At 48.7% G+C, this 23,042-nt stretch overlaps 1 protein-coding gene across 2 annotated transcripts; it reads left to right on the forward strand.

Annotated features, from left to right (window-relative positions):
- The first annotated feature begins 9,082 nt into the window (after window positions 1–9,082).
- On the forward strand, window positions 9,083–22,855 carry NIPSNAP1 (nipsnap homolog 1). 2 transcript variants are annotated; one of them, XM_028124777.2, is made up of 10 exons: window positions 9,083–9,198; window positions 15,328–15,455; window positions 15,650–15,695; window positions 15,960–16,054; window positions 17,778–17,848; window positions 17,998–18,138; window positions 18,450–18,481; window positions 18,846–18,940; window positions 20,088–20,171; window positions 21,682–22,855. In XM_028124777.2, the coding sequence occupies exons 1-10, from the start codon at window positions 9,107–9,109 to the stop codon at window positions 21,744–21,746; spliced, it is 849 nt and encodes a 282-aa protein (XP_027980578.1). In that variant the 5' UTR covers window positions 9,083–9,106; the 3' UTR covers window positions 21,747–22,855. The 2 variants fall into 2 exon arrangements, with proteins under 2 accessions (XP_027980578.1, XP_027980579.1); XM_028124778.2 differs by lacking the exons at window positions 18,450–18,481; window positions 18,846–18,940.
- Window positions 22,856–23,042: the final 187 nt, after the last annotated feature.

Genomic DNA, 23,042 nt, shown 5'->3' on the forward strand with positions numbered 1-23,042 from the left:
AACTCTAGCATTTATATTTCTCATGGGAGACTGGTTTGCTTTTTATTTTTTTAATAACGTTCATTGTGTTTTCCTTATCTCATAAGTAATCCATATGCGTTACAAAAAAGAAATAGAAAGTGCAGAAAAGCAGTGTGGTAGGCATAATTCTAAAATGTCCCCCATGGGTAGCTCAGTCGTTAAGTGTCTGCCTTCAGCTCAGGTCATGATCTCGGGACCCTGGGGCTGAGCCCCGAGTCAGGCTCCCTGCTCAGTGGGCAGTCTGCTTCTCCCTCTCCCTCTGCCCCTCCCCCGTTCGTGCTCTATCTCTCTCACTCAAATAAATAAAATCTTTTAAAAAAATTAAAAATTTTTTAAAAAGCAAAAAATAAAATGTCCCCCATTGATCTACGGACTTGTACAATCCTCCCCCTTGGCCATGGGCAAGACCAATAGATATGATGGGATATTATTCCTGTGATTATGTTGCTTTATATGGCAAAGGGGATTTTTGCAGATGAAACACCTTAATCAGTTGTGTTCATCAAAAGGGAGATTATCCCAGGAGAATACTGAACTAATCAGGTGAACTCCTTTTATTTTTTTTAATTCCAGTATAGTTAACATATAGTGTTATATTAGTTTCTGCTGTACAATATAGTGCCAGGTGAACTCTTTTTTTTTATTCAAAAGAGAGAAAACAGAGAGGGGAAGGTGGGTGGGCAGAGGGAGAGAGACAAGTAGACTGTGCACTGAGCACAGAGCCCGATGAAGGGCTCGATGCGGAGCTCGATTCCATGACCCTGAGATTATGACCTGAGCCGAAATCAAGAGTCGGACACTTAACTGACTGAGCCACTCAGGCGTCCCTCAGGTGGACTCTTAAAAGGAGATTTGGGGTTCAAAGATAAAGGAAGTCCGAGACATGAGCTCCTTTTGACCTGGAAAAAAAGCAAACATCCATGCTGTGAGCTGCTTATAGGACCTCATAGCAAGGAACTCTGGGTGGCATCTGGGAGTGGAGAGTGGTCCCATCTGACAGCTAGCAAGAAAACAAGGACTTCAATCCCACAACCACAAGGAGCTTAGTTCTGCCAACAACCCGAGTAAACTAGGCGGAAGGATTCTGAGCTCCAGGGGAGAACCATGGAATGGCTGACAATTTTGATTGCAGCCTTGTGAAACCCTGAGCAGAAGATCATGCTAAGCCATGCCTGGATTCCAGACCCGTGAACACTGTCAGATAAAAAATGTAATTACCACTAAATGTGTGGTAATTTGTAAATACAGCAGTAGAAAATCGATATTGGCAGAGAAACAAACAAAATTTAATGAAATGTTTTATTTCAAAATAAAAAAATAGGGGCACTGGGGTGGCTCAGTCATTGAGTGTCTGCCTTCGGCTCAGGTCATGATCCCAGGGTCCTGGGATCAAGCCCGAATCGGGTTCCCTGCTCAGCAGGAAGCCTGCTTCTCCCTCTCCCACTCCCCCTGCTGTGTTCCCTCTCTCACTGTGTCTCTCTCTGTCAAATAGATACATAAAATCTTAAAACACACACACACACACACACACACACACACACACACACACACACACACACACACGAAGAATGGAGATTTAAATATTTTTAAATAAATAAATAATTTAATTTATTTTTTTTTTTAAAGAAACTGAGCAAACTAAGAGGTTCTGGCCTGTCTTGGTCACCTGGCCCAGGTGATCTGGGACCTAAGACTTCTGAGGCCATGGCCAGGAACCAGTGTTCCAAGGTGCCATCCTGAGGCACTGAACCTGAAGGCAGGTAGCCTGCAGGAAACAACTCCTATCTGAAATAACAGTGGGAAAGGAACAGAGAACAGCTTAGGAAATCACTAGTACTCATCCTGTTCCCTTTGGGTCTGGAATTGAAGATCTTTGGATTTTCCCAGGATGTCCCTTGTGGTGTTAGAGAGGCAAGCAGACCTGAGTTGGAATTTCTACTTTTCTGTGACCTTGGGCAACTTAGCTTCTCTGAGCTTCAGTTACCTCATCTGTAAAAATGGGCATTAATAATAAATGCTTTGGGGTGCGTGGGTGGCTCAGTCATTAAGCATCTGCCTTTGGCTCAGGTCATGATCCCAGGGTCCTGGGATTGAGGCCCGCATCGGGCTCCCTGCTCAGCAGGAAGCCTCCTTCTCCCCTCTCCCACTCCCCCTGCTTGTGTTCCCTCTCTCACTGTCTCTTTCTGTCAAATAAATAAAATCTTTAAAAAAAAATAATAAATGCTTTGACGTGTTTAAGAGTCCTTTTAAAAATAAGAATTGAGGGGCGCCTGGGTGGCTCAGTTGGTTAAGCAACTGCCTTCGGTTCAGGTCATGATCCTGGAGTCCCGGGATCGAGTCCCACATCGGGCTCCCTGCTTGGCAGGGAGTCTGCTTCTCCCTCTGACCCTCTTCCCTCTCATGCTCTCTATCTCTCATTCTCTCTCTCTCAAATAAATAAATAAAATCTTTTAAAAAAAATAAGAATTGATATTTATTGAGCACCCTTTATGTCTAAGGTGCTGTGTGGCCCTGAAAAGGTTTTTATCATCTCTGGACCCCCATTTTATCATCACTTAAAATGGGAGAATAGAAAATGGGATTGCAAGTAGCAAAACCTCAAAGCACACATTTATTGCACTTTTACTGAGTGATCATTTCTGTACCTATGCGTTCTCATTGAGTTCTCATGGTTAAATAGGTTATTATGCCCATGAGACAGTTAAGACAACTGAAGTACCCAAAGCTAACTTACTGGCCAAAGACCACACAGCCTAAAAGAGAGACCAGCCAGGTTTCTAGCTCTGGGCCCATGATCTTCATCTTCCAATGATAGCATGCTGCCAGTAGCAAACATGCCTTTGTCTACAGCAGGTACTGACAAATGACTGTTTTCTGGCCTAAAATTTATAATCTTGCTTAACTGGCCTTTGATGCTGTTTCTATGTTCCTCGCTGCGGTAGATACTTTTGAATCTCAAGCTAACAGTATGTATTAGCTTCCTAGAGCTGCTGTAACAAAATAACACAAACCAGGGGGCTTGGAACAACAGAAATGTATTGTCTCACAGCTTTGGAGGCTAGAAGTCCAAGATCCAGAAGTCAGCAGGGCCAAGCTTCCTCTGAAACCTGGAGGGGAGGTTCCTTCTTTGCCTCTTCCAGCTCCCAGTGTCCCCAGATGTTCACTGGCTGGTGGCGACATCACTCCAGCCTGTACACAGCCTCTCCCTGTGTCTGCACATTGTCTTCCCTCTGTGCATGCCTGTCCTGTGTCCAGATTTCCCTTTTCCATGCGGTCTTGTTGGATTGGGACCCACCCTAATGACCTCATTTTAACCTGATTACCTCTGTAAAGACCTAATTTCCGAATAAGGTCACATTCTGAGGGACTGGGATTGGGACTTGAGTATCTCCTATTTAGGGGACATGAATGGGCAAAATACTCTTCTGTTTCTTCTTTACTGTCACACACTCTATGCTTCTGACACTATATCTGGGGCTTTTTCACACCAAACAATTCTCTGGGACAACAGCTGGATGGCGTACAATTCAATTCAGTTCTGACACTAACTAGAGTTAGTGCAGACCCTACAGGTTAAGGACACAGTCCCATGAGACTACTCCTCCTTCAGACACCAATCATAAGTCCTGGTTGTCATCTGTACTTCTAACTTACTGGCTACAAATTGGGGTTCCTGTGACCTCCTCCTTAGACTTGGTAATTTGTTAGAATAGCTTGCAGAATTCAGAGGAACATGTGGGCTGTTTTATTATATAATAAAGGATACAGATGAACAGCAAAATGAAGAGGAATATAGGACAAAGTCAGGAAGGATCCAGGGAGCAAGAATTTCTGCTTCCATAGAGTTGGGGATACACCACTTTCCAAACATATGGATATGTTCACCACCCTGGAAGCTCTCCAAACCCACTACTTTTGGAATTTTTATGGCAGCTTCATCTTGTAAGTAGGCATGATTGGTCATTAACTCAACCTCCAGTCCCTCTCCCCTTCCAGGAGAAAGGGAGTTGGGACTCAAAGTTCCAAGCTTCTAATGATGGCTTCATCTTTCTGATGACCCACCCCATCCAGGATCCCACAAGGCATTGCCTCATTAGAACAAAAGATGTTCCTCTCATCCCGGAAATTCCGAGGGATTTAAAGAGCTCCGAGTCAAGAACCGGGATCAAGCACCAAATATTTGAACAAAAGGTGCTGGTAGCACTCTTATCACTTAGGAAATAACATGGGTTCTAGGAGCTTTGTGCCAGGAACAGATGAAATATATACTTTTCTATAATTTCACAGGACACAATTCAACCTGTAGGAATCGCCTTCCAAGAGCAGGCTCAAGGAGCAGCATTTATGCCACTATAGCCAGGGAGGTCCAGGAAAGTCACATTTTTCAGGAAGGATGCCTTCTGTAAACTTCACATGATTCAAAATTTCATATTCCAAGACCAGTTTTCCCCCAGGAATGAATGTAAAGTAGGTGATGGAATGGGTTTGCACAGCTCATAAATCTACAACTGTCTTACGGTATTTTTGCTTTTGATGCTGCTTTGTATCTTTGCAGCATTATCTCTACCTGTGGGAACTCTTCTAAATTAACAGCACCACCTGTTGAGGGGGTGATTCAGTCTTCTTTGTAGTGTTTTATCACATCCAATATCTACTCCAAAGGTATTGATTTGGGGTGTGTCTTTCAGCACTAGTATCTCTACTTGGTAAATGTTTGAATGATATTGTTATAGCTTTTTAAAGTGATTTGTAATGACAGTTAATGTCAAAATAACAGCTTAATGGGCACAAAAAGCAGTTGCTAGGGTCCACAGCACGTTAACAACGGTGTGATTTGCTCCATAATGATGCAGAAGGTGGTCATTTGTTTTCCCCACTGAAGTGGTACCACCGTGTGGCAGTAGCATAAACAGTTTTTCATTCATTCTATCCCCGGTGGCTTTAAAGTTGTGCAATACCTAAGGAGTAAAAATGTTTTCTTTTTCTGGCATTTGTGTGAATTCCAGTTTACACATGGAGTGGCATTTTATTAACATTTTTGTGTACTGTGTCAGAGTCACATAATTCATATCTGCATATGATGCCTACTACAGAAAGGCTGGAACGTAGCAGCGTGGCTTGTGCCCTAGCTGAAACATGAAAGCTTTCTTGTCCCTGTCCCTCTTGTTTGGGGTCTCAAGGAGCTAGGGGATGCAATTCTCAGAGAGGAGTTGGGCCTGAGCATAAAAGCTCATCAATAAGGAACAGGCGACACTGTCACAGCTGGGTAATTTGTCTCTTTGCTCTTCTGCAGCCCATTTGGTGATGATGTATTTGTCCCAGAGAATAGATGATGGCAGGTTTGTTCATATTTTACACTTATGAACCTGCCTATTCCTCTCTGCCTGGCTCTGCCCATTTGTCTTTGTCCCTGGCTCCTCTCATTTCATTTCACAGATTGGGCAGCAGGCCTTGGCCATGAGTTATGAAGGTGGATGTTGTGTGGGCAGCTTTAGGAAAGGAGAAGAGATGGGTCAGCTCTCTGCAGAAAGGGGAGGGATGGACAATCTGGGAGAAAGAGCGGTCACAGACTCAGTGGTGGGCCGGAAGGGAGCTCAGAGAGGAAGAGGAGGGAGAGATCTTCAGACAGAAGACAATGATGCTGGGGAGGCCTGCTCACAGAAGATGGTTTGGAATGCTAAGTCCAATACCAATAATCAAGCTAGGCCTAGAACAAAACCTAATCATGGTAGCCGTCCTCCCAGGTGGCCCCCATGACTCTCGAATCTTGGTGTTTACACCCTTGCAAAGCCCCCTCCCACGCTGAGCAGGGCCGACACGCGTAACCCATGGGACACGCAGAAATGACAAAGTGTGACTTCCAAGGTCACAAGAGTCCTTGAAGTTTCCACTTTACTCTCCCTTGGATCACTTGGTTTGGGGGAAGCCGGCTGCTATGTGGTAAAGACACCCAAACAATGCCTGGAGAAGTCCATGGAGAAGGAACTGAGGCCCCTAGATTTTGAGGGCAATTTACTCCACAGTAATTGGAAATGGTCTAATTCCTTATTTGTAGAATTGTTGTCCAACATCTACCTGGTTTGCTGCCCAGAATGCGTAGTCCATGGGTCAGGGACGCACTCATACCAGATGCTCAGTTAACTAGGATTGCATGTCACTGAGTGCCACAAAGAGAGCCCCTGTGCCCTACTCCTTCAAGCAAGGTAAATGGAGTTAGTTAAGCAAGGAAAAGATTCTGGAATGAAGTGGGTATATGTTGTGAGGAGAGGGACAGGGCCACATTTAGAATGACCAAATCTCCTGGTTTCCCTGGGATAGATGGGTTTCCTGAATGGGGAGGTCTGCCAGTGCAAAAACTGGGAAAGTCTAGGGTAAAGTGGAATGAGTTGGTCACCCTAGCTAGGGTTGGGTTTGGGGTCTTGAAGCTGCACTTCCAGTAAGCTGCCACACTGTGGTTCATATGACATGGGGAAGAAGATCCATCTCCCATCTCTCCTGGTCAGGGGTGGGAGCATGCTCCTGGAACCGCCTAGTGTTATCCTCTTGCCCCACTTAAGTGGGTGGAGATGGGGAAACCCTCTTGGAAATGTCAGCCCGAGGAGGCTGCAGGTCAGCCCTCCCTCCTTGTCCCAGCAGAGGTGGCCAGAAACATCTGGAATTTGGTGAAGACGCTCACCCTAGACCAGGAGGGCCAGCCCCTTCCTAGAATTACCCTCGAAATCTAGCAGTTTGAAACAATAAACAATCATTATCTCACATGGTTCCAAATGGGTCAGAAATTCAGGAGTGAGTAATTAACTGGACTGGTTCTGGCTCAGGGTCTCCCACAATGCTGCAATCAGGATGTCAGCTTGGTGGGGCACCTGGCTTGCTCAGTTGGAAGAGCATGGACTCTTGATCTTGGGTTTGTGAGTTCGATCCCCACATTGGGTGTAGAGATTATTTAAATAAATAAATAAATAAATAAATAAATAAATAAATAAACAAACCAGTCCACGAGTTCTGGCTTCCCATGGTTTCATTACCAAATGCCCTCTACCACATGGCCAATGTATTGTTCTGCAGCCTCTGTTGGCATAATTCAGTCACAGGTCACCAAGGCTGCCCGCTACATTGTTGGAGAGGTATTCTTTGTACTGAGAAGCTGCCTCAACAGCTTTGATTCTGCTAAACATTTCTTTTTTCTTTTTTTTAAGATTTTATTTATTCATTTGACCGAGAGAGATACAGTAAGAGAGGGAACACAAACAGGGGGAGTGGGAGAGGGAGAAGCAGGCTTCCCGATGCGGGGCTTGATCCCAGGACCCCGGGATCATGACCTGAGCCGAAGGCAGACGCTTAACTGACTGAGCCAGCCAGGCACCCCTATGCTAAACATTTCTAACCTGTTTCTTCCTGGCTGCCTTCTCACATACTAGGCACACATTGTTTTCTCTGCCTAAGGTTCCCCTTGCCTTTTTCGTCTTTGTTTTTTTTGTTTGTTTGTTTTAAGATTTTATTTATTTATTTGGCAGAGAGAGAGAGAGAGAGAGAGAGAGAGCACTTGCACAAGCCAGGGGAATGGCAGGCAGAGGCAGAGGGAGAAGCAGGCTCTCTCCTCAGCAGAGAGCCCGATGCGGGGCACGATCCCAGGACCCTGGATCATGACCTGAGCCAAAGGCAGACACTTAACCAACTGAGCCACTAGGTGCCCCTTGTGCTCTTCTTTGTTAACACAGAGAGCAGGCCTCAGGCTCACAGCCTTCTGCCTTAGCTGCAAGGCAGTGGCCACAGTGTTGTGTCCACCACGTTTATTTTGATGGTTCTGCCTATTTACGACAATTGATCCAGGTTTTCCATTTATCATGAGGATAGAGTTTACTTTTTAAATAAATCACACATATAATACATGTTCCTTTAGAAAATAGAGGGAAAAAAATCATAGTGCAAGCTTTACTTCCTTACAGAAGTCATTACTGACTCTCAAGTGTATATAGGATCTCCCTTTTTCTCTTCCCCACGCATTGTAAGTCCTCACACTTCCCCATATTTCTTCATAGTCTGCACTGTAATTGGCAAAATACTTTTGCGTACATTTTTCACTTATTCAGTAAATATTTAATGTATCAGGCAGGAGAAGTGAGGGGAGAGCAGCCTAAAGCATCTGTCTGAAAGGGCTCAAAGTCAGTGTTGATTTGATTTTGACTCCCTTACCAGACCTCAAGTCCCAAAAGGGCTGGGGGCTTGTCCTGTCCACCTTTAATGTCTCAGAGCTTAACACAGGCGATAGCCAGGCTGACTCAGTATTTGCTGAAGGATTAACAAAATTAATGCCTGCCCTCCACTCCCCCCTGCCAAGCATACCAGGAGGGGGCTACCGGTCAGCGTCAGTGGGTGGATATTCCTTTGGGGGTGTGCGTGCAAGTCTCTATGCATGCACCCAGGGACCTGGGCCCCTCGTGGAGTCTGCAAACTCCCTGCTCTTGCTGAGGTCTGTGACCTGCGGGATTGTGGACTGAGAAGGGATTAGTTTGGAAGGCAGGCAAAGGAGTCAGGGCAGGGCCAGGAGAAGGTATGGGGCCCAGGATGCCCAGGTAGAGATTGTAAAACGGGATAAAGATAGAAAAGGAGATGGAGAGAAAATGTACTGGTGGCCCAGAGCCTGGTCCAACTGTATTCAATTGTCAGAGGTTTGTTCCTTTGATAATGTGCTAAATACTGCTTGTGGATCCTTCCTCCCCAGAAAAAAGCACAATTTCAGGGGGCCTACTGACTGACCCTCTGCCACTAATCTTGAGTGCCCAATTAAGAACCCGAGTATCAATGTTCGACGCTCCCATTTTACCGAGGAGGACACTGGGGCCCAGAGTGGGCAAAGGCCTTGGTCAAGGTGACAGAGTAAGTGAGTACCAGAGCTGCAGAGACTCTGAGGACAGGAAACTGTCCTCAGCTCAGCCTTTGTGAAGTTGGGGGATGCCCGGCGGCAACGCCCACCTGAATGCTTGCGGAAGGAGTAGGGCCAGCCGGGTGGGGCGGGGCTTACTCATGCCCCGCCCTGCCGCCGGGTTCGGGGGCGGGACCTTTCTCCAACCTGCGCCGCTCCAACATGGCTCCGAGGCTGTGCAGCATCTCTGCGACGGCGCGGCGGCTGCTGGGGGGTCCAAGGCCCGGCGCCGGGGACATTGCGGCTGCTGCGCGGTGAGAGCCGGGCCGAGGGTAGGGGAGCGGCGCGCGCGCGCGGGGGGTGCAGGGGCGGGAGCCAAGGTCTGGGTCTGGGGGATGGGCAGACTCCGGCTTGGAGTCTATGGGTTAGAGGCGGGGGCAAGATCTAGGCCTGGGGAGGAGCTCTCGGCAAAGAATGGGAGAGCTGGTAAAGATATGCGTAGGGTCTTTGTCCTAGTGGGTACTTGGCTCTGGGCACAGAATGAAAGATGGGGTGAATGAGAGGGGCATGTCCTGGGCCCTGGAGAGTGGGAACGGGGCAGACGGCAGGAGTGGCTCCTTCTTTACGCCTTTGGGATGATTGTGAAATAGCATCCCCTGGGGGCTTCTAGGAGAGGCAGCTCCTCCCTCGGGAAGTTCTGGGAGGAAGAGATACGGGGAGCAGTGTGGGACCCCCAAAGGCCATGGCTGCAGAGATCCTTTGTGCCCCAATCCTGAACAGTACAAGTGGGGCAAAGGAGGCCTGGGAAGGGATGGGAGTTGCCCAAGGTCACTCCCTCTGGTGTCTCGAGGTGGCATTGGGTCTGGACACAGTTTTCCTGACAACCAGTGCTCTTTGCACCACAACTGGTGGCCTCCTGGGAGGCGGAGGCTGGCTTGGCCAGGCACTCAGCCTGGGCATTTTTTTGGGCGGGGCTCTGGACTGAGGCAGGGCTTTGCTTCCCTGACCAGGCCTGGGAGGCCCCTCCCTCCTCCGTCTCCAGGGCCCTCTCTTTTCCCCATCTCCTCATCACCCTCTAGACACACTTGCCTGTCTCCCCAACTAGCATGTCGAGTCATTTTAATCCAGCCCCTACCACAGGGTTCAGGACAGTATGCTCAAGAACATATTGCTAATGAAGTAAGACACCTGTCTCCCCACCTGTGGAAAGGAAGCAGGGGACCCTCCTGTCCAGCAGCCCAGGCATGAAGCTGCGGAGTTCTGTTTGACCTTGCCATGGGATCCCAGAGCGCTGTGCAGCGAGGCTCTTGGGCCGTTGGGAAAGAGGAGCCAGACATGTGCCCCCACCCCGACTGCCCAATAATTGGGAAGAACCCTCCTATCATGAAAAGACCCTGGAGTTTGTCTGGCACCGGCAAATCTAACTCAGCCTTTCTTAGTGGGGTGACCTTGGGCAAGTCATTTGGCCTCTTGAAGTATCAGATTCCTCATTTATAAAATAGGAATGATAAAATAGTATGTGTCTCCTAGAGTTGTTGAGGGTTAAAAGGCCACATCACGTATGTGAGCCTTCTAGCCCCTGGTGAACATGCAACAGATGTTGCCTTCATTCAGACAATTTCTGCATAAACCCCTTATAATATCAGGGCTGAAATGGCCTTGCGGAGATCATCTTCTATGAGCCCCTTGTTTTCCAGATGAGAAAATTGAGGCTGGGGGTGGGACCTCACTTCCCCACGGTAACAGAATCAGTAGGTGGTAGAGCCATTTGTGTGGCAAATATCCTGAGGCCACAAAAGGAGCATGGGACATGGAGGCCACCTGATGCGCGCCTCACTTAACTCACTTGGATGAGGCGCTGAACCTTTGTGAACCTTGGTTTCCTTTTCTGTAAAGTGGGGATGATAATCCCTGCTGGACGTTTTTGCAGGATTGCTGTGAAGGCACTTGGATTAATACTTACCAAGTCACTAAAGAACTGCTTCATAGTTACTTATGCCCTGGTCTCTCTTTAGGTACCTGGGAAATCCCCACCTGCTGACCTTTAGCCCATCCCATATCTCTCTCGAGTCACTAGAGGGGCAGGCAGCAGCCTTTCTGACCTCTGAGGTTTGGGGGCTGCTGGGGTAGAGACAGAGTGTGGGCTTTGAAGTCAGATGGGTGTGGATTGGAATCCTCTTGGCCATTAATTAACCATCCTTGAATAAGGCATTGAAAAACCTGAGCCTCATTTTTCTCAAAAACGTATTGTGAGGATTAGTTCTTAGCACATAGTTATTGCTCAATAAATAGCAGTTGTTACTGTTGCACCAGTAATCCTGTTAACAGAACTTTAGTTCTTTTATTTTTATTATTATTATGTAAGCTCTACGCCCAGCATGGGGCTTGAACTCACAACACTGAGATCAAGAGTCACATGCTCTATCGACTGAGCCAGCCAGGCACTCCAGAACTCCAGTTCTTTTAGTTCTCCTGGTCTGTCTTCTCAATATACACTTCTGGAACAGTAAGCAGAAACATGGTCCCTTTCTGTAGTCAGCCAACTCAAAACAGAAGTGTATTTCAGAATGTGCATAGAGCTGACCTTCCTAGCATATAAATCTAGAGAACATTCTGGAGCAATTTCATGTTGGGGAGGGGGCATCAGACTGTTGACCCCTATCGAGAGTGCAAATGTGACATCCACTGAAAAGTTCTCATCCGGGACAAATATTTGTCCCGGAGTTGTTGAGCAACTCCCATGCCAAAAGCACTGTGCTGTGTACCATGTGGGGATGGGAGGACATTGGCTCATGACTTCCCATGTGGCTGGGGAGACAAGACAGATGAAAACTATGAGAAGGCTGATGGGGAAATGTGAGAGGTGTTTTTGTGGAAGGGGCTAAACTGGTCCATCTGGGGCAGCGTCTTCCCATAGATTGGACAAAGCTGCATTGTGTTTTTCTAGGCCTAAGAGGCATTCTTAATATAGTTGAGATACCAGAATCTTTGGCATTCCTGAGATGATATGAATAAAAAAAAAAAAAGAAAGAAAGAAATTGGGGACTGCTCTAGAGCAGTGATTCTTAAACTTGAGCAGGAATCAGAATCCCATGGTGGGCTTGTTAAAACCCAGATTGCTAGGCCCACCCCCAGAATTTCTGTTGCCGTAGGTCTAGGATGGGGCCTGAGAATTTCTCAGGTGACATTAATGCTGTGGGTTTCAGAACCACTGAGATAGTGAATCCTGCCTCTGGCTTGGCAAAGTACATGAGAGCTAGAATTCCAAGTGGAGACATCCAGCCTTCGTTTTGTACACAATGCGGAGCTGTAGAAGACTTTTGAGCAGAGCAATAGCATCACCAAAATGGTGCTTTACAAAGATGGATGGGCAGATTAGGAAAAGTGGGGAAAGAGTAGGAGCTGGGAGATCAGTTAGGAAGTTTGGTAGGAACAGTGCACTGCACTGCCATGTCAGGCCCTTTCTCTAGAAAACCCATCCTAATGCCCCTATTTTACAGATAAGGAATTTAAGTCTCAGAGAGATGAAACTGAGCTGAGATCAGAACCTGGATTCATCCAGAATCTGTGCTCTTAGGCACTAATTCTGCTGCTGATAGTGGGGAGCGTAAGGGGTCCTGAGCTCTGCATCCACACTCTGAGCCACCTTTTCTCTAATTTCTTACCTTCCAGCTTTTATTGTCTTTAAGCAGCTCTGTCTTAGCTCCCCCCCCCCCGCCGCCCCATTTATTTCCCAGATGCAGACTGAGCACGTGCCAGGTGCCCAGCACTGTTCCAGGCCCAGGGATACAAGCAGCAGACAAGATCCCTATCCCTGTGGGGCTACTTCTAGTGAGGAGACAATAAACAAGGCACATAATCAAAGAAAAAAACAAAGTATAATGTGGTAGAAGGAGGAAAAATAGAGGACAGGGTGAGAGGGTTTGGGGAGTTCAAGGGTAGGAGAATGTTGTGATTTCACTGCGAAAGTGAAATTTGAATACATGAGAATGTGAGCCTATGGACACTGGCTTGGAGTTCAGACCCTGACCTGGGATTCTGGACAGGTCTTATCTTGGATTTTACCTGGAGAAAAGATCTTTAGAGATAGGTTATACTCCAGCTTGCTCATTTGACACACGGGGAAACTAAGGCCTATAGGCATGAAAGATTAGAGAGGTGGGGGGAAGAGATGGGAACCCATCAGAGCTCCTGGATTCCCCTGCCATTCCCCTGGAGTGGAGAGCATTCTAGCCCCCACTCTCTCTCCAACGGCTGGCCTCCTGGCTGTTTGTCTTGGTCAGTACTGATGTTAATAAATTACTCGAAGCCCAGTCCTGTAGCACAAAGGTCTTGGCTGACAGTAAGTAGGAGCCACTGTTTTCCCTGCCACTACCCCTTCCAAGGGAAGCATCCCCTCTACATTCAAACTAAAGGTCAAATTTCTCTGCCAGTGGCTTTGTTGAAACACCTGGTTCTTCCCAGTATGTGCCTGATGCTCCCCCACATCAGTGCTCAAACCTGAGGTGGGGGCTGGCTTCGGAGGAAAGAACTCTGGGTTGGTTCTTGCCTCAGCTCTGCCCCTGATTTATTATGTGACCTTGGGCAGGTTCCTTAAAACTCCTGACTATTTTCTTATGTTAAAAATGGGGATACTAATAGTTATCAACACTACATAGATGCAGCAGGATCATGCTTCTGAAAAGCTGATCATGGATCCCTGACACAGAGGATGTCCTCAGCTGAAATATCTATAGGGAAGCTCCCTTATTCTGGTCACCAAATTTCATAGAACCACACTGATGATCTGATGATAATCGTCTTTTTGGTTTGTTAGTGAAATAAATACATGCATAATGACAGAAAGCCTATGAATTCAGAAACACTTAAAACAATTTTTTGTTAGCTTTACAAAAAAACTATAATGAATAAATAAAAATTTAACCATCTCCCTCTCCCCTCTCCCAGATTAGCAGTATCAGGTTTGGGACAAATCTTTACTCATCTTTCTCTGTGTTCATACAAATGTTTTACTACTTTAAGATGCTTTTATTTCATTTCATCAGTCCCAGTGGCTTCTCCATATTTTGGAAAAAAAAAATAATACTTTGATTTGCAAGACAGTTATTTTTATTTTAGTCATAGAAAAGGATTGAAAACGGAGAGGGCTTGCTGGCACTTAAGGACCCCACTGCCAGGCTCCCTGGCTAGAAATCATCCAGCAGGAGACTGGCTTTTCAGGCCTGACTACAAATTGTATCCCTGCTGCTAAGCAAGAAGATTTATAGCCTCTGGCAGCCTAAAAATAAGCCCCACCCCTGCTGGGACCTTGTGTGGGAAGTATAGTTAGGTCTGGCAGGACCTGGTGGCAGGTCCCCTGCTCTGAACAGAATTCATTCTTTTTCTTTCTTTCTTTCTCTCTCTCTCTCTCTTTCTTCCTTTCTTCCTTTCTTCCTTTCTTCCTTCCTCCTTTCCTTTGCCTTGCCTTGCCTTGCCTTGTCTTTCCGTTCCTTTCCTTTCCTTTCTTTCTTTCTTCTTTCCACCTTAGCCAGGTTCACAGGGTAGATATTTGTCAGTTAAATGTTGCCTGGATGAATGAATGAATCTTGCCTTGTATGCCTTTTCACCCCTTCTGTCTGCTTTGATCTGCTAAATCAGCCCTGGAGATTCAGAGACTGGTCAGATCACCTCCTCTGGAGAGTTTGCCCAGACTGCCAAAGGCCTGCTCACCTAGGCTCTCCCTGATACCTCTGGCTACAATTATGTTCCAAAGCCTGCTTCTTCCAGTGGACTGTGACTTCCTCAAGGACAAAGTTTATTTTTCTTTGGCTTTACATTTGTGGGGGCTGGGAAGGGGCACAGGCCAAGTGTAGTGTGAGCACTGGAGAGGACGATGAGTATAGGCTTCTGTCAGAGGAGACAGAAGTTGCAAATAAAGCACTGAGGAAAAGAGCCTGGTATGTTCGGGGAGGAGCAGATCTGGAGAGTAGGGTACACAGGTTGGGCGGAGGGGACAGTAAGGAGGCTGGCAAGATAGGTTGGGCTGTTAGGGGTCTTGGACATCAGGCAAGGTGGGTTTGGGGTTGATCCTCTTGGCAGAGGGCTGCAGATATATGCCCCAAGTGGAGCAGATGTGTGCCCCAGAGAGCCCATTGGAAGGGGGATAAGTAGAGGCAGGGAGGCTGGAGAGAGGTGGGAGGGGCTGCTTCTCCCGGCCTCCCGAGGCCCTGCAAAGCTTCAAGAAAAAGACTGGGCAGCCATGATCTCGAAAAGGGACCAGGTCTGCTCAGCTGGCTCCAGTGATGTTTTACACTCTGGAGCCGCCACTGGATTCCATGGCCCCTTTCCTAGAGATGTGGGTCATCAGGATATCTGAGGGACGGGGGGGCAGGATAGCTGAGCAGATGGAAGAGCCAGGGCCATCCGCACCTCTTTTTGTCCTCCTGAATTCCTCTGCCCTGCAGCTTCTATTCCAAGGACAACGAAGGTAGCTGGTTCCGCTCCCTCTTTGTGCACAAGGTGGATCCCCGGAAGGATGCCCACTCCACCCTGCTATCCAAGAAGGAAACCAGCAACCTCTACAAGATCCAGTGTGAGTGGCTTCTGAGCCAGCCCGCCCTCCCGGAGCCTCTGGGGGCCTGCGAGGCTTCAGCTGGGACATGAGAGGGGCCGGGACATCCTGAGCTGTCCTGGGAGCCCTGGCCCTGTGGGATGACCCCCCATCCCCACTCCCCACAGATACACGCACCCCTTGCTTCACCTCCCACTCTCTTTCCTCTGTTGCAGTTCACAATGTGAAGCCTGAGTGTCTGGATGCCTACAACAGCCTGACGTGAGCATCCTCCTCCATTTGCTTGTCCCATCCCCTACTTGGGTGCAAGACTCCATCCCAGCCTCGTTCTCCTTGCAGAAATCTAGGAGATGTAGATTTCAGAGCCAAAAGTCCTAAGGATGAATTGTCCAGCCTCTGCATCTTAGAGATGCGGAGACTGAGGCCCAGCCCTGAGGGCCTGAGTTGGAACCCTTATCTCAGGGGCCCTGGTGGCTGGTGTGAGCCCTCCCTCGTCTCTCTGTCCCCCCCCCTCCCCCACCCCAGGGAGGCTGTGCTACCCAAACTGCACCTGGATGAGGACTACCCCTGCTCGCTCGTGGGCAACTGGAACACATGGTACGGGGAGCAGGACCAGGCAGGTGAGGTGCCCACCTCCCCAGTGCCATTGCCACCCAGCCCAGGTCTCTGGCATCCCTCATGCCTGGCCACCCTCCTCTCCCTCTCTCCAGCGGCACTCGGAGGGATCTTCCTAAATGGAGTCTTCGTTGGCTCACTCTGTTGCTCTTCTCAAGGGCCTGGGATGCCCTGCCTGTAACTTTTCCCTCTTGGTCCTCAGTATGAGATTTATCCCTTTTCTACTGGCCAGCATTCCTGGTCTTGGTAGACTTCCATCCATAGAGTATTTTTGCTGTTCCCCTTGGGAAAGAGGCCTTTAAACTCTAGGGTCAGACCATTTTGCAGATAGGAAAATCAAGGCACAGATGGAGTCAGAAGGCAGGTAAGGAATAGGCCGAGGATGGGAAAGAACAAAAGTCTGAGCTTCCAAACTGCTGGTCAGCCAACTGCCCTCAGCTCTAGCCGGCCTGACTTACCCTTTGGAAACCTTCCTCCTTCAATCCCAGCCATGCTCCCAGGGATGGCAAGACTGTTTCCTTTCTTCTCTTCCACCTTTCTTATTGGAAGGAGTAGTAGTTTACTGGGACTGCTGTAACGACGTGCCAACTGCTGGGTGGCTAAAACAACAGAGGTCGATTCTCTCAAGTTCTGGAGCCCAGGAGCCTGAAATCTAGGTGTTGGCAGGGCCATGCTCTCTCCAGAGTCTCTAGGGGAGAATCTTACCTTGCCTTTTCCAGCTTCTGGCAGTTGCTGGAAATCCTTGACTTTCCTGGGCTTGTAGATGCATCCCTCTTCATCTCTGCCTCTGTTGTCATAGAGCGTTCTCCCTGTGTGCCTCTGTCTTCACATGTTGTCCTCTTGGTGTCTGTGTCCAAATCTCCCTCTTCATATGAGGACATCAGTCGTTGAATTTTGGGCCCACCCAGTATGATGGCATCTGAGCTCGATAGCATCTGTGAAGACCCTATTTCCAAATAAGGTCGTATTCTGAGGTTCTGGGTAGGCATGAACTTCGGGGGAAGGGGGACACCATTTGACCCAGAATAGGGGCTATGATAAAAAGTTCAAACAGTACAAAGAGTTTTCAGTGAAAAGCAAGCTTCCCTTCTGCCCCAGAGCCCCAGGCCTCAGTTCTCTGCCCCAGAGGCATCTCCTGTCACAATCTCTTAGGTCTCTATTGAGAGATGGTACATAGCCCAGCATCTCTGGATATGTCCCCATACTCCTAAACAGATGTGCTAGCATACTATTCATGCTGTTCTGGTCCTTGTTTGTTTTTTGTTGTTGTTGTTTTTTTAATTCACTGTCTTAGAATATTCCATTTTAGCCTATCAGACCTACTCCACTTTTGTCCCGTCTATCCATTATAAGCCTGGTGGTCAGCTTCATGTGTGCTCTTGTGCCTTGGGTACAAGGACACATCTGATCTTCTTGTGCTATTTAAGGAAGGTTGGGTGCAAATATTATTCCCGTTTTCAAGATGAGGACATTGAGGCCTGGAGGAGGTCAAAGGCCACCTGGCAGACCTGGAGCTCAAACCTAGGCCTCCTGGGCTTGTGTCTGGGGTTATCCCCTGCCCAGCGCTATCTCCCACCAAGGCAAAGGGAACTCAGAGAGTCCTGGTGCTAAGGGGACCCAGCTGGAGACTGCCCCATTTCATATACCCTTAGCCAGCCTTGGGGAAAGCAGGGCAGAGTCCCAGCAGCCCTCTGACCTGTTCCTCCCATTTTCTCCCCCACACAATAGTACACCTGTGGCGATTCTCAGGCGGCTACCCAGCCCTCATGGACTGCATGAACAAGCTCAAAAGCAACAAGGTATGACAGTGTCCGCTCCACAAACCTCTCTGAACATTGGCTCTGGCTCAGCCCTGTGCGGGGAGCTGCCACCGCTCCCCCATGGGGACACAGCGCTAGGGTGGGGGGAGCTCTTCATGGCCACCATGCCCAGACTGCCGTGCCCGCAGGAGTACCTGGAGTTCCGAAAGGAGCGGAGCCAGATGCTACTGTCCAGGAGAAACCAGATGCTCCTTGAGTTCAGCTTCTGGAATGAGCCACAGCCCAGAGCAGGCCCCAACATCTATGAGCTGAGGACATACAAGCTCAAGGTACCTCCCCCTCACCAGTTCCCTGCCTGCCTCCTGCTTTCCCTGCTGTGGTGCTGCTTTACAGATACCCTGGCACGGGGGGACGGGAGTTCCTGTGCCCCAGCACCTAGACTGGGGCTTCTGGCCTCTTTCTTCCTATGGGCTCAGAACATGTGCACCCATGCACACCCAGGTGTGAGTCAGGGCCCCTGAATGAGGCCAAGTGGCCCCTGGGGCTGGGGAGATAGGACAGTTTCCCATCTCCACCTAGCTGTGACATTGGAATCTGAGATGGGGGCTCATTTCCATTCTTTCCTCTGGTTCTCTTTCAGCCAGGAACCATGATTGAGTGGGGGAACAACTGGTGAGTGGCAGTGCCAGGGGTTGGGGGGACCCTGCCTACCTGCCCTGCCTAGTTCCCTGGCATGCCACCTTTCCCAGGGCCATATGGCAGGGAGCCTGGCATCCTCTGCCCCTCATGGATCCAGGAGAAGGATCCAGCTAGGAGGTGAGGATCTCCTAGAGGATTGTGAGGCCTCCCCTAGTAGTAGAATACCCAGCCCCTGGCTGTATCTCTGTCACCCCTTTCCCTGACCATCTCTGAGAGCTGAGGGACCTACCTCTGGCTCCTCCCTTGAGGTGTGGCTGAGAAATCAGCCTGGGGACACCGCAGAGGGCCTTTTGCACTGGTCCTGGCCTCTGTTCCACGCTTTTCTTGCCATCCCTAGGGCTCGGGCCATCAAGTACCGGCAAGAGAACCAGGAGGCGGTGGGCGGCTTCTTCTCGCAGATAGGAGAGCTCTACGTTGTCCATCATCTCTGGGGTAGGCTGGGGACCCTCCAGGGCCCCTCTGCTAGTCCCCTTTCCCCACTGTCACTCTTTATAGATAGTGCGAATGCATTAGTGCCCTTTTGGAGTTTACATTCTATCAGGGAGAGATACTACCTCCGACATAAACTAACACAAAAACATTATTTCTAATTATTACAAATAATAAAGAGGCAGGGAAAAATGATAAAGAAACACATGAGAATGGCTTGGATAGACAAAGAAGGCCTCTCTGAGGAGGTAAAATGTTAACTAAGCTAAAGGATGAGAAAGAGCCAGCTTGTGAATTGCCAGGGAAGGGCATTCTAAGTAGAGGGTACAACATGTGCAAAGGTCCTGCGGTGGGGAAAAGGCCTTTGAAGAGTGCAGAGGAGGCCAGTGTGAAGAGCGTGAGGAGAGAGGGACATACCAGATCAGGCTGGGCCTTGCAGGCTGTGGGATTGGGATTTATCCTGAATGCAGCGGGAGACTGATGCAGCATTTTAAGCAGCATGACATGACCTGATTTGTGTTCCAGTAGGATTCCTCAGGTTGCCATGTGCTTTGCCGAGGGTGCTTTGTAGGGGAGCAAGAGAGGAAATGAGGCATCAGGAGATGGTTAAACTAGTTCAGGCAGATGAGTTCAGGAGGATTGTAGCCTGGCCTAACGTGGTGGCAAGTGAAGATGCTGAAAAGGCTACAGATAGATTCATTAGTCTGGAGGTGGAGCCAGTGGGCCTTGTGGATGAATTGTCTGTGTGGGGTGAGGCAGGGAGAGGAGAACTCCAGATTCTTGCTTGAGCAGCTGTGTGTCTCTTACTGAGACCCTAAACGGAGCAGGTTGAAGGGGTCAGGAGTGTAATTTTGGCCCTTGGAAATGTTGCATTTGAGATGCTGACACATCCAAGTGGAGACATGAAGTGGGCACTGGATACATGGGTGTGGAGTCTGAGGGAGAGTTCTGGGCTGGAAATAGAAAGTTGGGAGTTGTCAACAAATGTACTAATGGGATGAGATTGTCAAAGCAGACAATGTTTGCTAACAGTTCGAGACATCGGGAAGAGACAGCAGGACAGGGTTTGGGGCAATGACAGGAGGGCCCTGTGCTAGGTATAGGATCAGATCCTCTGTTCCCACGGAATGAGCCAATGCCTTTCCCACAGCCTATAAGGACCTACAGTCTCGGGAAGAGACTCGAAATGCTGCCTGGAGGAAGAGGGGCTGGGACGAAAACGTCTACTACACAGGTGAGTGCTTCCTCTAGGGGGTCAGCCTAGCCCTTGGAGGTCATCTGCCCAGAGCCCAATCTGAGGATGGAATCCCCTTTGCAAGGAGGTCAAGTCTCACTCGATTACCTCCAGTGATGGGAAACTTACTCTTAAGACAGTGAGTGGGATTCTGTCCTGGTGGCACACTCCACGTGATCTAAGCAGTGGGTCTTGGTGAGTGCTCCAGGCGATGAAAGCACAGATGGTCCCTATGCACTGTGACCTCAGGCAGGGTTCTTCACCACAGCAAGGCTGTTTCCTCATCTCTAAGATGGTGACAGTGATAGTGCCTCCCTCAGAGGGCTGGAAGGAAGATTCTAGGAGCTAAGTTAGGAAAACTGCTTCACCCAGACTGGCACAGAGGAAGCACACAGCAATTTTTTTTTTTTTTTAAAGATTTTATTCATTTACCCGACAAAGAGAGACACAGCGAGAGAGGGAATACAAGCAGTGGGAGTGGGAAAGGGTTCAGAAGCAGGCTTCCCGCCGAGCAGGGAGCCTGACGCGGGGCTTGATCCCAGGACCTGGAATCATGACCTGAGCCGAAGGCAGACGCTCAACGACTGAGCCACCCAGGCGCCCCCACACAGCAAATTTTTTGAGGACGTTTTTTGTTCTCTGTGTTTGCCACATTGCTGGGACCCCTGAGAACCACTTGGAGTCAACAGGTGTTGATTGAGCGAGCCCTCACTGTGTGCCAGGGACTGCAGTGGATGGGTGGCTAGGGGCCACAGAATGAACAGGAGCCTTTCCCTCCCCTTGAGGAGCTTATAATTAAGTGTCCACACTTACCAGAAGGTGTGGGGGAGAATGCGCTTCCTGAAGGAGTTAGCGGGAGCCTCACTCTTGAAAGTGTGATATTGAATGATTGTATCAGGATCTCCTGGAAGCTCGTTAGAAATGCCAAATCTCAGCTTCCGCCCCCATCTGCTGAATCAGAATCTGCACTTTAACAAGAACTGTAGGTAATTTGTACGCATAGTAATGTTTGAACATCTGAGCAAGAGCATAGTGGCTGACCTCCTGGGTGACCTTGGGCTGACCTCCTATGGGCTGTAGTCTCCCTATCTGTAAAATGAATCATTTGAACTAAATCAGTGTTTTTCAAATCTTAGCCACTTGAGGACACCCTTATGGCTTTTGTCCTACCGGTATACTAGGGCTATAATTATTTTCTTGATATTTTTCTTTAAATCCCCCTACTTTCTTCTACACCTAGCTTTGTCCTAAGCGTTATTATCAATGAAGTCACTTTTTGCTGTGCTACTTATTCTTTCACATCACAGGAACATAAATATATAATTATGAAAACAAAAAAATGTATCTCAGCACCAGGTGCCCTCTTATGCCACAATTGGGCGCTCTCCATTCCAGGAGGGCAGCGGGGCTTCCCCTGTCTCAGCATCCCAGGCCTCCTCCTCCTTCAAAGTCCACTTTTGGGGTTGGCTTGCCTCTGCATCCTCTGTGACCTCTGCCTCTCTTTCCACAGTCCCATTGGTGCGACACATGGAGTCTCGGATCATGATCCCATTGAAGATCTCGCCTCTCCAGTGATGCTGCCTCTGCCCCCGCCTCCTTCCCCTTCTCCCTCAGGGCAGCCATGGACAGAGGAGCTCCCAGTCCTGCTGTCTTAGTTTTCTCTTGGATCTGGGAGGACTCTGGGGGCTTGTGCTCAGCTCACAGAAGGGGAAGCTGAAGGATGACAGGGTTCTGAGGACTTGCAGCCCTGCCCAGACCCTTCCCACCTTCCCCGCTCACCCCTTCCCCTGTGCCAGAAGCAGTTTTTAATTTCTCTGAATGAAGAACAGCAGCCTTTTATGTCTTCTCACATTTCCCCCTGAGATTCCTCATCTGAAGGCCACCAGTCCCCAGTTATCAGCATGGAAGCCCTCTGTTTAGCTTTAGTTGTACTAAAAGTAGTGTGTTGGGTGGTTAGAGAGGAGGTGGGAAGGGAGATCAGACCAGGCCTGGCTCTCTGGAATTCCCTGGTCTCCACTGGGCCACCCACTGCTGGATCGTCTGAGCCAAGTCCCTCCTGAGCCAAGTCCCTCCTGTCAGGGAAAAGCCTAAAAACTGCCTCAAGAAGAAAAGGGGAAAACCTTCAAGTTAGCACAGAGTGAGGTCCTACATATTCCACTCAGAAGGCTGGGAAAAGGGATGGGCGCTGGGAAGGATCTGGGTCACAGAATGGGACATGAACCTAGAAGGTAGAACAGAATTCAGAACTTGGATTTGAACTGCAGAATTTGGAATACGGAATCAGGAATATAGAACAGAGGTTATAGAAGACCACCTGGGAAGGGGTTCTTAATACAAGACAGTTGGAAAGAGGCTTTTCTCTTTCTCCCTCCATGATATTGAGACCTTGACTGTTTAGTTTCGGTAGGGAGAATCTCCTGCCCTTTCTTTTTCATTCCTGCAGGCAAAGTAAAGGGCCAGGGCCTGTATTTCCCTCACCCTGCATTCCTTTTCTCTCTTCATATTCTGTCAGCCCAACCCCCATTCTACTGGGCCACTAGGTATGTGGATTGGGTTCAGTGACTTTGGGAGCCTCCTGGGTGATCGCTACACCTCATGAACCTCTAGGTTGCTTGATTCTATCTCCCTTTGAGGAAAACTTGTGCTGGAGTCACTAATGGAACCAATTAAATATTTACTATAAATCATGATGTTTTTTCTTCATCTGCGAGGAACTTAGGCAGGTGCTAGAGGCAGGACCAGTTTCCTAGTTCCACCTTGCTGATTTACTTCCCTTGCCTTGTATTGTGTTCCCTGAGCTACAATCGGGGAGGGCCTTCCCCCATGGCAGAAGGCATTCAGGACATCAGCATTTCTACCTCCAGATAAGTA

This window comes from Eumetopias jubatus, unplaced genomic scaffold (assembly GCF_037043125.1).
Source record: "Eumetopias jubatus isolate StellerSeaLion01/CBP00866 unplaced genomic scaffold, mEumJub1_p1.0 scaffold_16, whole genome shotgun sequence".
NCBI lineage: Eukaryota > Metazoa > Chordata > Mammalia > Carnivora > Otariidae > Eumetopias > Eumetopias jubatus.